The sequence below is a fragment of the Zingiber officinale genome, chromosome 6B (genome assembly GCF_018446385.1).
Source record: "Zingiber officinale cultivar Zhangliang chromosome 6B, Zo_v1.1, whole genome shotgun sequence".
NCBI lineage: Eukaryota > Viridiplantae > Streptophyta > Magnoliopsida > Zingiberales > Zingiberaceae > Zingiber > Zingiber officinale.
In genome coordinates, this window is record NC_055996.1 from 126,540,602 (window position 1) to 126,555,050 (window position 14,449).

The window sequence follows — 14,449 nt, forward strand, 5'->3', positions numbered from 1 at the left end:
CTGCACTACGCATCCAATCAAATGATATGCATCTCGACTTCAAAGCTAACGGCTTAAGATTATCTTCTTATATCATCTCGACAGATAAATTAAAATTGATTTTGAATAATTTTAATTCAGCTAAAATTTCCTAATATATAGGATAGATTGATCAACATAATATTTAGCACCAAAGGGAGTTTTGGAAGAACCAACATAGTTGGAATCTAGCAAGTGTTGAAGTTGTTTTTTAAACTTAGCTAACCTAAGAGGTGCCATGTAATAGGGTGTCATGACCAACAACGGAAGCTTCTCTAGAAATTCTTATAGCATTACATCTTCAGATGCTTCAAGACTCACTCTCATTAGAGTTGGGAATATGTTACTCGTCATTCAATTCTCAACTAATGACAAGTAGCTCTTGGATCTAACTATAAACCTCGCTTGAATTGTAGGATCAATAACACCTTGAACCCTACCTTGGTAACATTCTCTATCGCAACCACACGGCTTGTTTCTACAAGTATGTTGAGAGAGTTAGCTACTAGACGTTTGTCAGAGAACTCCAATCCTAACACCACTTAAAAGGTCATTCATCAACATAATGAAGAAGTATAAGCTTCCACTTCATTGTCCAAGTTGAATTAAAATTGACTTGGCAATGCCAACAATGGGTCTACCTCCATTATCAAATCTTAAGGAATAATCACTTAGTCTTGTCTTCAATAATAGAATTTTGAGTTTCTCCAATATCCATCATGACTCAAATATTTTGTCATTAATGGTTGCCTTTAGTTAAGGAAAAAGTTATGACTTTAGTAGCTTCATCACTACAACATCTAGACCGTTAGGGAAAACTCTAATAATGGTTTAACGTCTCAATAAGATGTCTAATTTATTAAAGAGTGTCAAATTTATTAAAGAGTGTCAGATTTATTATAATAGAATAAGAGATCAATTTCTGATAGACGTATACTCTAAAAAAAATAAATCTCTCTTATTTCTTAGTTAACTTGGCGGTTGGTTATAAATTGACTTCATGATTTACTTTTCTTCACATAATTTGGAGACGGATTATGAGGAATGCATGAGTGAACGTTAATCTCCTAATAATGAGCTTTGTTAAGATATTTGTCTCTAAACTATTACGATGGACTACAACAATCATAGATCAAGAAATACTTTAAAAATAAGATTTTAGAGAAATATCTTAAATCAATCCTAGGAAAGAAGCTATAAGATGGATAATAGGCCAAGTCTATTCTTCTCAATTGTACACCAAGGCCAAAATGTCAGCCCATTTATTATTGGGCTGAATTACTGGAATTAAAATCGACCTTTGTGCCCAAGAATATTTATGGTGGGGACCACAAGGAATTAAAATGGGGGTATCTTTTGAAAACTTGAATCCAACTCGCCAAGATCTCGCTAGGTCTTGCAAGTTGAATCCAACTCGCCAAGAAATTTTCGTGTTGCGACAATTGGAAATTTAATTTTTTTTTAAGTATCAAGATTCAAAAAAACCTTTCAAAATATTTAAACTCTTTAATTCTGAAAATTTTTAAACTTTTTTTTAGGAAATAAAATAAAATGTATAAGGTGTTAATATGTAGGTGGTATTATAATACTTAAATGTATTACGATCATTAGGTATATAATAGAAAATAAGAATAACGATGTATGAAGGGATAGCTAAAAAAATAAATTTTAATATTAAAATATACATGAATGTTTATTAATAAAAAATATTAATATAATAAGTATCCGATTATTTCTATACGAATTAACATATATTAATATATAAATCAATACGGAGGCCAAATAACATTTTAAAAACTACTCACCGTTAATATTTTAAAAAATAAAGTAGATTAACAAATATTGTGAACAAATATTTTAAATGCTATTTTATTTTATAGAAAAGAAATTGATTTTTTTTTAATGAAAAAAAAGGACCGGATCGGCCAGCGAGTAAACCCTAGAGATGGCTCCGGTAATATCTATCATCTCGCGATAATTAGAGCCTTGATCAGGGTCAATCTCCTTCTCCTCGGGGATGCGAATTGGGCGAGAACGCGGCGGCTGGCGATAAATTAGCTGTTGGCGATAAATCTCTCCTCCTCCTTCTCCCGCGTCTACTTCCACGTCCAGGTCCATTTCCTCCCTTCCCTCTTCACAGTTTTCAGTATCGGAGATTTATCTGCATTTGCCGGGGGCTCGGATCGCACAGTGATCCGAGTCCAGACGCCGGAGCTTCTGTTGCCGTTGAATTTTTTTTGTTTTATCACTTTATTTCCCTCACAAAGCTTCTTCCTTTTAGTCCAAAGGAACTTCTTTTGGATTTGGACACTGCACTCTGTTAATGGATTTATGATCGTTATTTTTGGCTGACCATTTGCTCGTTTCGTCATGCTGGTACCTCCATGACTTCTCGACGAGATTTTTGCTAACCTCGTACTGGGACTTTCTGACCGAAGTCGTGATTTGTTCGCTGAGCTACGCGGAAAATTGAAAGTGAAGGGATCGAACAGGAAGACGTACTCGGTTTGGGCTTTCGCAGTGGCTGCTAAATCTGGAGCCGAAGGCATGGCTCAAGATGGTTGACCTTCAAATTTGAGATTGCAAGTTAAGTTAGCTAGTATCTGAAGAAACTACGGGGAAGACTTGGCCTGGTTCGGCCACTAATTCGGCAACAAGAAAACTATTGACACAGTTTTAGTTGTGATAGAAATGTTCAAATCATGCTCTTAGTTTCTGCAAAATGGGAAAACAAATCACCATGTAGTTTATTTATGGCTTTAGTTGCTAAACCCAATTAGTACGTTACAATCACAAAACTACTACTTTGGCACTGGGCAACCACATGCTTATGTGCATCGTTTACAGCTGCAAACATTAACCTGAGTTGCCCCAGCCCAAATCAAACATTTTTTCCATGAGAGGTGAGGAGTCTAAGAAGGTCTATTTTTTCTTTTATGCGCTGTAGACAATGTATTATAAAATTTTATTTTAAGTTTTAAATGTACTATTTGTAGGTACCCTGAGGTAGTTTTGATGTAGTCAACCAAGTTAAGTTAGACCCTGTGCGTGTTCGATACCTTGTGTCTAAGTGTACAGAAACTTAGGAGGGAAGTCGAGCGAAAGACGCAGCTAGCGAGAAGGATGGCACGGGAGAGAGTCGACGGGCTCGGTGCGTCCGAGGAACGAGGTGCTGTGGAAGAGTACGCTGGCGGACGAGAAGGAAGCGCTCGACATTTCCGAGGGACGAGAAGTCGGAGTGGAAGCTTGCTCGAGGAGAAGGCCAAAAAATGGGTTTGGGTGAGCCGGAACGAAGAAGAATCAGGATAGTCAACTTACTGTTGACTATCTGGCCGCTTGGATCAAGTCCAGGCACCTGAACTGTCCAAGCGCTCAGACCCCCGGGCACCTTAGGGGCGCCTCCTCGAACGTGAGGCTAAGCAAGGGCATCCGGGCGTCCGGAACAAAAAAAGTCTATCCTTTGCACCTGGAGCTGCCACGTTAGCAAACGGTCAGATCTGACCAGCATGCTATAAATAGAGTCCTGGTCTCAGTAGTAGATATCATCACTTGTACACGAATTCATTTTCTTTTCTATTCTACTACTTTGACTGTGAGTTGTCAATTCTGTAAGAGGCTATTCCACCTGAAGGAGAATTCTAGTGAGTTTTTCAATTAGCAATCCTTTGATTGCAATCCAAGTAAATTTCGTGCCTCGTTCTTTCATCAATTACTTTATTATTCCTTTTTATAAAAGTGTTTGTCTAACTTAGTTCAAAGGTTCGAGAAAGGTCTGTCTGTATTTTCAAGGCAATTCACCCTCTTTCGTCGGCCGCACCAAAAAGGGGCATACAAGTGGTATCAGAGCCAAGCTTGCTTCAGAAGGACTAATCGCCATCTGAAGCAAAAGAAATTGCCAGATCCCGCATATACCCACCTAAATTTGAGACTTCACAACGTGAAAAAAGAGGTATTCTTCAAGACCGATATTGGAATTTTGCTAATTATAAAATATGGTTTTGTAGCACCTATGGATTAGCACAGGGCCGATAAAGAAGAGTACGCGTGGACGAAGAAGGAACAAGTCGACTTCGTGGCTAATGGAAAAGTAGAGTTTCATCTGCTTAGTGTTCTTCCGCCCTAGGAGGTCAGTTGGTTTGGAAGTTACAACTCCGCCTCTGGGAAAAATTCTTAGAACTTCACGAGGGTACATCGTACTTAAAGAGTCACGATTTGTTACTTTTTCTCCAAGGTTGTTGAGCTAGGTGATCAGATCTTTGATCCTCACATGGAGTTGGGCTACCTTTTCTCCTTTGTTAAGAAATTTTTTATATCTAATAAATTTAATCAAGTACGGGCCAAGAAGAGAAGAGCAAGGAAGATAAGATGCTATAACTATAATGAAGAGGGGCACATCAAGGATGACTGCTCAAAGTTGAAGAAGGACTACAAAAAAGGACTAAGCACAACAAAACATAAAATCCTGAAGGTGACTTGGTATGAGTCGCCATCAGAATCTGATCTGGAAAAGTACGCTGGACTTGCACTCATGGCAAGTCACCAGGAGGAGAGCATAGACGAAGGTGGAGGTTCCTTAGAAGAAACCAGTAGCGAGAAGGAAGAAACTAACTTCAGAGCGGATCTGGCAAGTGAGGTATGCTTACTACCTCTTGATTAATTATATTCAGGTATTAAATTATGACTAGATCATTATATAAGCTTAAGTCTAAAAATAATAATTTGAAAAATAAAATTTTAGAATTGAAAACAATCTTATGGAATACATGTCCTCTAGAAATATATGATAAACTAAAAAATAAAAATGAAAAATTGAAGAACTAAATTGAAAAATCAAAAAATTCTGGATGTGTTAATTCTTATACTTCAAGAAATTATAGAAGCCTAAATTGGTACTTGAAATATTATAAGGGTCAAATTAGAAAAGTATCGCAAAAATACGTTCCAAAGAAATTTCTTATCAATCGTGTAGGTAAAAATTTATTTGGGTCCTAAAATCTTATTTAGTATAAATAAATGATTATGCATGTTTTATGTTTAAGAATATTAATTTTATTCTGTTGCTAGAACGAATAATCTCTTAGTATTAAATTTTATAGAGTTTTTTTCGATTTTAAAAAATTGTTTATAAATTTTTGATTGAAAAATCATAATTAAAAATTTAAAAATTTTCAAATATGTATTTTTAAAAAACCTGATTTTTCGGAGAATTATTGTTATATTTTGAATAAATAGAAAAATATAATAAAACTATTTCTAAATATTCATTTTCGAAAAGCATCATGTCTATTTAAAACATTTTTTGTACAATGTTTCTATTCGAAATTCTTATCTAAATTTTTTTACAACGATAGAACTGTTAAATTTATGTTTGAAAATGTTTTTTTGTAAATTTTATGATAAATAATGAACTTTGTATGGATTATTTACCGAAAATCATATTTTTAAAACTAAAAAGTCTCGAAAACTTATTTTTGAAAAATTTAATTTTTCATTAGTTGTGTATTCTGTTCGCAATACTTAGAAATATTTGGGAGATTTGTTTAAAAAAAAATCAATTTTTAAAATTTAACTTGCAAAAACTATGTTTATGTACAAAATAATTTATTTATGTTAAAATATTTATAAAAAATTCGTGCAAATTTTTTTGAATATTCATATACTACTATTGAACCTTAAGAAAAATTTTAAAATTTTTCGAAGTGTTAAATTTATTTTTAAATTAAATTTGCAAGTGTGATTATTAAATCTTGGAAATTCATATTTTTAGAAAAATATTTTGTAAATTTTTTTTTAGAATTCTGGTTCTTTAACCCTTAGAAAAAGTTTCAAATTTTTATCTAACTTTGTTTTTCCCCGATTTTATTTTTGATGTGATCAAAGGAGGAGAATGAGAGATGACAGTTTAAGTCTAGGCGAAGGTTATATTTGTAATTTTGTAGTTTGCAAAATTCTAGTTTAATTGTCATTTTATTAATTATATGTCTTACCTTAATTCTAACTGGGGTTGATGCACATCAAAAAGCGGGAGATTGTAGATACCTGAGGTAGTTTTTGTTAGGGTCAATTTGTAACTAGAGGGGGGGTGAATAGCTCGTCGCGCTTCGTTGCTTGCTCCTTGATGATGATATGTAGCGGAATGTAACTGAAGTAATACTAACATTAGAACTTACTTGGTATCCACCTCAAGATGAGATGACTAATCCAAGGATCTACACACATGAGCACTCTCCACTAAGAAAACACTCTTTCTCGGTAACTACCGGAGGTGGAGAAACCTTGTACAAGACTAACACAACAAGATACACTCAAACAAGAAGAAAATACACAAGTGTATAAATAAAAACCTTCTCTTGCTTGATCTTGTTAATGTAGATCATCTCTGGACCTTTTGGAAAGTGCAACAACACTTCTCTTCCAAGCTCGAAGTCCGACGGTGAGTGTCGGAGAGAATCGCAGTAAGATCGGGAAGAAGCGTTGCGGAGAAGAAGCTCACCAACAGTTATATACTTCGTGCTTCTAGGGCTCCCAATCGATTGGGCATGCTCCCAATCGATTCCCACGTCAGATCAGCGTCATCCCAATCGTCCATCGCTCGTTATCTGTGCAACGGTCACATCCCAATCGATCGGCTGATCGATTGGGGAGATTGAATCAATCGGCTGATCGATTCAGCCTTCTTCTGTGCTCTCGCGTCTGCGCGAGAAAACTTGCCCCAATCGATTGACCAGTCTATTAGGGAGCATTCTGTGCTCGCGATTTCACTTCTCAATCGATTGATCGATCGATTAGGCCAGCCTTCTTCGCAACACACCTTCAATCGATCGACTGATCGATTGACTTCCCTTTGACTTGCTTAACTCAAGTCTAGGGCCCCCAATTCTAACATTCGGTCAATCGTGACTTGTTGGAACTGCTCGTGCCTAGCATCCGGTCAACCTTGACCTGCGAGGACTTCTTCACCAAGTGTCCGGTCAATCCTTTGATCCACTTGGACTTTTCTCCTTGTGCCAAGTGTCCGGTCAACCTTGACCCACTTGGACTTGCCATCTCGTGCCAAGTGTCTGGTCCTCCATGACCCACTTGGACTTCCAAACACCTGGTGTTTGGTCAACCTTGACCCACCTCACTCACCAGGTATTTCCACATGTCTAGCTTCACTCACTAGGACTTTCCATCTGCTTGGCTTCACTCACCAGGACTTTCACCTAGCTTCACTCACTAGGATTTTCACCTGGCTTCACTCACTAGGATTTTTCTACTGCCCGGCTTCACTCATCGGGACTTTCACCTGCCTAGCTTCACTCACTAGGTCTTTCACCTGGCTTTCACTCATCAAGATTTCCCAACTGTTTAGCTTCACTCACTAGGTCTTTCATCTGGTTTCACTCACCAGGATTTCCGAATGCCTAACCTCAATTTAGGACTTTCCCAGTCAAGTATCTGGTCAACCCTTTGACCTACTTGACGCTTCTTCACATCTAACTGGTTAGTCTTTGACCAGAGGGGAGTAGTATCAATAATCTCCCCAATCGGACGATTGTATCTGCAATCTCTATATATTGTCAAACATCAAAATCCAAACATCAAGACTCAAGCTTGAGTCAACTCGAGCTTAGTCAACCTGATCAACCTTGACCTAAGGATATTACGCCAACAGTTTTGATGTGGTTAACCGAGTTAAGTTAGGTCCTGTGTTTGATATCTTGTGTCTAAGTGTGCAGACACTTGGGAGCACAGGAAGTGAGCGAATGATACAACTACCGAGAAGGATGACAAGGGAGAGAGTCGGTGAGCTCGTTGCGTCTGAGGGACGAGGTGCTAAAGAATAGTACGATGGCGGACGAAAAGGAAGCACACAACGTTTCCGAGGGATGAGAAGTCGGAGCGGAAGTTTTGTTCGAGGAGAAGGCCAAAATATGGGTTCGGGTGAGCCTTATTCTGGATGGCTGAAATCACTTAAGCGAACGGAGCTGGAACGGAGGAGAATCCGGACTGTCAACTTGTTGTTGACTGTTCGGGCGCCATTACAGGTCCGGGAGCCCAAACCCTCTGGCACTCAGGGGTGCCTCCTCAAACGTGAGGCTGAGCAAGGGCATCTGGACGCTCGGACCAGAAAAAGTCTATCCTTTGTGAACCGTTGCAACGTGGATAAAGTTTTATCCACGCCCAAGCGCCCGGGGTCATTCCAGGCACCCGGAGTTACCACGTCAGCAAACGGTCAGAGTTGACCAACAAGCTATAAATAGAGGAGCCCTAGTCTCAGTAATAGATATCATCACTTATAAACAAATTTATTTTCTTTTCTGTTCTACTACTTTGATTGTTAGCTGTCAATGCTGTAAGAGGCTACTCCGCCCGAAGGAGAATTCTAGTGAGTTTTTCATCGTCTTGGATTAGCAATCCTCTTATTGCAAACCAAGTAAATTCTGTGCCTTGTTGTTTCATTAATTAGTTTATTATTTCTTTTTATACAAGTGTTTGTCTAACTTAGTTCAAAAGTTCAAGAAAAGTCTATTTGTATTTTCAGGGCAATTCACCCCCTCTTGCCGGCCGTACCAAAATGAGACCTACACTATTCTCTTGAAGTATAATATATTGTGTTAGTTCTCTTTGTGCATGTGGCCTTTAGATCGAATCACATTACATAACCTATTTTCTTTTTTTTGGCTTGTATTTGTGATCCATCTTATGGTGTTGGAGGTGATTGTCTTCAATTATATAAGTTGTATCACTTCTCCCAATTGAAACCAATGTTTTCTTTTCATGTCTGCATTGTTGAGTGACTTGTGTATTCCAAACATATAAGTGTTGATCTACAGACTGGTTTTGAACAACAAATAAATGCATCTACTTTATTGGAGTTGATCATATTAGAGATTTTTCAATAGTATTGGCCCCACAAATTATAGGATAATTCTTTCAGTTCCACCAATCAGTGCTAAATCTGTTTCACATCCAAGTATGAAAATATTGTTTGCTAAAGGTCTTTATGTATTGCAAATCATATAAAGCCCAAGTCGACCTACAACTAAAATCTGTGAGAAATAAGCTTAAATTATGAGAGGAGGATATGTTGGTTGATTGTAGCCTATAAAAGTTGCAATTATGAATTATCTATATTAGTTTGTGAAGTACTTATCAAGTTATCACCACCATCATCTTGTAAGACCAAACGGTTTGGAGTCACCTAGATAAATTGTACCCCTCCTTTAAACACTGTAAGATTATATCACAAACAATCTTCAAATAAATTAATAACCCATAACTTTTTACTACAAGAGTTTTCTTTGATATTTCTCTCTTTCTTATACCTTCATCTTTCACCAATTAATTCAACGTTTAACTATAAATTCCTTAAGTCATCCTTCAACATGTTCATATCAACTGGCTTGCTTCCTCTTACTTTATCATTTATCAAAGTTATTACCTAATTACTCTATGATATTATTAAGTTTTAATATTTATATTTCCTAGTTAACTCTAATCTTAGCATTCTTGTCTCCTTGATATCAACTTTTTGTACATGTTATTTCTTAACTATTCAACACCTTGATATATAAAGCATGTTGTGTTATACCATCTTCTTTTAGTTCTCTTTTTTATGTGTGTTTTTGGTAACATTAAAAGTTAGAGCATTGGCTTTTTTTATAAATATACTCTCACAAAATTTTTTGTTTAGCATAAGAGGCACTTGATGACCATGCACAAATTATAGACGCTCCTTTGCATTTCATCTTCTCAGTCTTTATCTTCTTTCTAATATTTTCATCAATATCTCCTTTCTATTAAAAATAAGTCAAAGACATCTAAGAGTTAAAGAATTTCAAATCCTTCCCACTTAACTATTCCCTTGATTAAACCATATCTATTTAGTTAGTTTTAGTTCTATTCATGGTTTAAAGTACCGTGCTGAGACGGGCAAAACATCTCGTTCCACCCAGCGACCGACACCGGCACAACCTCGGCACCAAACCTGCAACAGCTGCTACTTGTTGCGCGACCCCGTGGCTACAGCGAAGGGGTCGCATAACCCTTCCGCTACTGTCGCGGAGGCGTTGCGCAACCCTACCGCTGCAGAGGGGGTCAGAGGGGGTCACATGACCACCACGGTAGCGCCAGAGTAGTCACGCACGCAATCCCTGCAGCCATGGCTGAGGGGTCGCGTAACCCGCGGCCGCGCCGAAGTCGTGCAAGCTCGCTAGTGGTGTCGGAATTCGGATTTTTTTTAATTAAACTTAGATTAATTATTTTAATCAACTCCTAGCTATGATGGAGATAATCTAAAGAGACTTTATTAAACCGTAATAAAATTATATAATTAATTTTATATTTCATTTATTTTAATTTAAAAATTATAATAATTTTTTTATTTTTTTATTTATCTATTTTCATATCTTTTCTTTTTTAAAAATATTATTTTTTATATTATTTATTTTTTAAATATTTATGTTAAATATTTTATTTTTTTAATTAATATATTTTATATTTAAAAAATACCGGGCACGGCACAGCACGATACGGAACCGAAATCGTATCATTCCGGTCTAAGACCGAATCTTCAGCACGGGTCAAAATTTTAAACCTTAGTTCTATTTACTTGCAATCTTTAATTTCTTTCTAAAGTTTCTCTTCACAGTTCATTCATGTTTTATCTATTCACAAATATCATCTGTTAGCATAACCTCGTTTGTAAATAAAGCACATTAAGAAGGTCTATTATGAATAAAATTGGTGAACTCATCGTATGATATCAAAAGATAAGAACTTATAGATGATCTGTGCTAAAATTTATAGTTATAAGAAAATCATTTCCTGTCTCATTAATTATTTTAGCTCTAACATCAATGACTACATCATCAAATATATATTTTCACATAAACATAAACTAGATATTTGTTTCGCCACTAAAATCCAACACTGTAATTGTTTGACTTCAACATAAATTTTGCCAAAGTCAATAAAAATATGGTCTCAGCTATCTTTTCCCTATATATTTTTATTAGTTGCCTTGTTATGATTGGTTGTGAGCAAAATACCAAACTGAATTTTTATCATCTGAATTATTCGGTTAATCTCTGATGCTCTCCTCACTGTAATCATTTTTGAAAGTTTTATGGTATGGCTTGTCAATGTGATCCCTCTATAACTTAGAAAGATATTGTAATCACATTTATACTTATAAATTTGATACTATGAAACCTTTCTAGTTTCTACGTTCTTGAGGCATCTCCTTGATTATCACTTTCTTCTAAACTCTTCTAAACTTAACTTGTACCTATCATATTTTTATGAAACTAAAAGTACTCAGAAGCATGAAGTACTTATGAATGTTTTTTTTCCTCCTAGTTATTTGCAGTTGCATGTCAACCAATATTCTCTTTAAAGGCTTGCGAGAAGTAATTATTTAGTAAAAGGAATCACATATAATGACCTTGAACCTCCAAATAATGTGTGGGACTTTATTAGTGGTCAGTGGCCAAAAATAAAATTAGCTTATAATAATTAAGAAGATCAGCATGCTTTTACTTTGTGTGTTGAGTTTCTTTTTTCACTATATTATTTTCAATTTTTCATTCTTTTGTTTCTTTTTTGATCCTGAACATCATGGAATTCTTTTGACAAATGTGTAGCTTTTATCTGAGTTCTGTCATCTTTTATTTTGTACTACAAAATAATTTTCATTTCTACTTGTTGCTAGCAGATTCACAATTACCATCTTCTCTAATGACTGATGATTTATCCTCGGTAAAATATGACGTTGGTAATATTTGTTTATTTTTGTTTTGCTCTAATTTTGCAGAGAGCATATTGGATACTGTTCCACCGGCATCAGTAAGTTTCTTTAAAACTTTCTTAGTTTTATGACGATCATTAAGCGTCATTTTGAGCACTCAAAACATGTTTTGATTGAGATATTGCATCTTCATTTCTTTGGTCTCATCTTTAATGCTGGTCCAGATAATGAGTGAATTTTCAATTACTTTTCACTACTTAGAAATCAAATAGTGATTGCTTATGATAATTGGCTACCCCAGTGGTTCGAGAAAAAGATGTGTGCTGGGAATACTGTGAGAAGATGGACGGAAATAAGGTGAGATGCAAATTTTGCCTCAAAGTACTGAACGGGGGCATTAGCAGACTGAAGTTTCATTTATCCCGTTTGCCAAGAAAAGGTGTACATCCATGCACAAAAGTCAGAGATGAAATTACTGAAAGAGTGAAAGAAATTATAACAATGAAAGAAGAGGGAAAGGATGCTTGCAGCTCCACTGCTAAAAGGCAAAAGCAGATTGAAACTATATTTCCTGCATTAGTTCCGAGTATTAAACCTCTTATGCCCCCGCTAGATATTTCACCTCCTGTGCCAAAAATTCTTACAGGATGCACTGCCATCAGACCACAGTCTCTTGATGCAGAGAGATGCATCGCCGAGTTCTTCTTTGAAAACAAGTTGGATTTCAGTGTGGCCCGCTCTTGTTCATATCAGCTTATGCTGGAAGCTCTTGGTGGTCCAGGATTCAGAGGGCCCTCATTAGAAGCTTTGAGGACAACATGGTTGCAGAAGCTGAAATCTGAGGTCACCTTGCAAATAAAAGAAATGCAGAAAGACTGGGCAGCCACTGGCTGCACTATCCTTGCCGATACATGGACAGACCATAAATCAAGAGCCTTAATTAACTTTTTTATCTCATCTCCTTTAGGAACCTTTTTCTACAAATCTGTTGATGCATCTGCATACTTCAAAAATACCAAATGCCTCTATGATTTATTTGATTCTATCATTCAAGAATTTGGCCCTGAAAATGTTGTTCAAGTTATCGCAGATAGCTCTTTAAATTACTTGAGCATTGGAAATCTTATGATGCAGAACTACAGCACTATCGTCTGGTCTACTTGTGCTTCTCATTGCTTGAATTTAATTCTGGAGGATTTTTCCAGCATCGACTGGGTGAATAGATGCATCTTGCAAGCACAATCCATCACGAGATTCATTTACAATCATAGCTGGGTACTTGATTTAATGAGAAAGTTCACAGGCGGTCAGGATCTTGTTTGCTCTGGCACTACGAGGTCTGCATCAAACTTTCTTACCTTGCAGTCAATGTTGAAGCACAGAACAAGGTTGAAGCATATGTTCAATAGCCCAGACTATTCATCTTCTCCTTATGCAAACAGACCTCAAAGTGCCTCTTGCGTGGATATCCTAGATGACAATGAAGTTTGGGGGGTAGTTGAAGAACTTGCAGCTGTTTCTGAACCTCTTTTAAAAGTGTTAAGGGATGTCTCCGGGGTTAAACCTGCAACTGGTTATATATATGAATCTATGACAAGGGCCAAGGAGTTCATAAGGACTTACTACATAATGGACGAAGGGAAATGCAAGACTTTTCTCGATATAGTCGATACAAGGTGGCAAAACCAGCTTCACTCACCACTCCATGCTGCAGCAGCATATTTAAATCCTAGCATACAATACAATCCCGAAGTGAAATTTCTTGGGATCATAAAGGAACAATTCCTCACTGTTCTAGACAAGCTACTACTGATACCTGAACTGAGACAAGATATCACACAACAGATCTATATATTTAAAAAAGCACAAGGGATGTTTGGGTCCAATTTGGCTAAAGAAGCTCGCAACACCACATCCCCGGGTATATATTCATGAATTTAGCATCCTTTCCTGCTCTTGTAAGTTTAAAACTTAGCATGTTAACTTCATTTTACACATCAGGAATGTGGTGGGAACAGTATGGTGATTCAGCTCCTGGTCTACAGCGAGTGGCGGTGAGAATACTTAGCCAGGTCTGCAGCGCCTCCTCTATCTATGAGAGAAACTGGAGTTCAATTCAGCAGATTCACTCAGAAAAGCGCAATCTGCTGAATAAGGAGGCTCTAAGTGACCTTCTCTATGTTCACTACAATCTTAAGCTTCAACCGAAAGGAAAGGCTGCAGATGCTGATCCTATCATTCTTGATGACATAGATATGACTTCAGGTTGGGTGGAAGAAACAGAAAATCACAATTCGACCCAATGGCTGGATCGGTTTAGCTCTGCCTTGGATGGTGGAGACTTGAATGCCAGGCAGTTTAGTGCTACGTCCATCTTTAATTCAAATGACATATTTGGTTTGTGATATATGTATAAAAAGTATAGCTTTTTTTGTTCCTCCATCACTAGAATTAGTGCTTAGAAATGTTGTATCAAACGTACCTAATATGAGATCCTGTATACGAGTGTATGTATATATTCCATTCTTAGATATATGAACTCTAATGATCTTCTGTAGCACATCCATTTATTTTGATTTTAAAAGAACTCAAAAATATAAATATATTAACTTTGACAATAAGTTTTACCAACTTCATCGAACTGAAGAAAGATTGGAGAGTGAAGTGGGAGGATTGGTTGGCAATGGATTTAGTTAT

At 36.7% G+C, this 14,449-nt stretch overlaps 1 protein-coding gene across 4 annotated transcripts; it reads left to right on the top strand.

The window, feature by feature from the left end:
- Window positions 1-1,963: 1,963 nt before the first annotated feature.
- Window positions 1,964-14,305, top strand: LOC121989395. Of its 4 annotated transcripts, XM_042543420.1 has the most exons (5): window positions 1,964-2,130; window positions 8,546-8,617; window positions 11,819-11,850; window positions 12,054-13,673; window positions 13,754-14,305. In XM_042543420.1, coding segments are annotated over exons 3-5 (2,025 nt in total). In that variant the 5' UTR covers window positions 1,964-2,130; window positions 8,546-8,617; window positions 11,819-11,849; the 3' UTR covers window positions 14,158-14,305. The 4 variants fall into 4 exon arrangements, with proteins under 4 accessions (XP_042399354.1, XP_042399352.1, XP_042399355.1 ...); XM_042543418.1 differs by lacking the exon at window positions 8,546-8,617; XM_042543421.1 differs by lacking the exons at window positions 1,964-2,130; window positions 8,546-8,617 and adding an exon at window positions 2,152-2,604.
- The last annotated feature ends 144 nt before the right edge of the window (window positions 14,306-14,449 follow it).

What these genes read in the sequence shown, in the direction of transcription:
- LOC121989395 (XM_042543420.1), top strand. An exon ending in TCGCAACACCACATCCCCGG is followed by an intron (nt 13,674 to 13,753) that starts GTATATATTCAT and finishes TTTACACATCAG; the next exon opens with GAATGTGGTGGGAACAGTAT.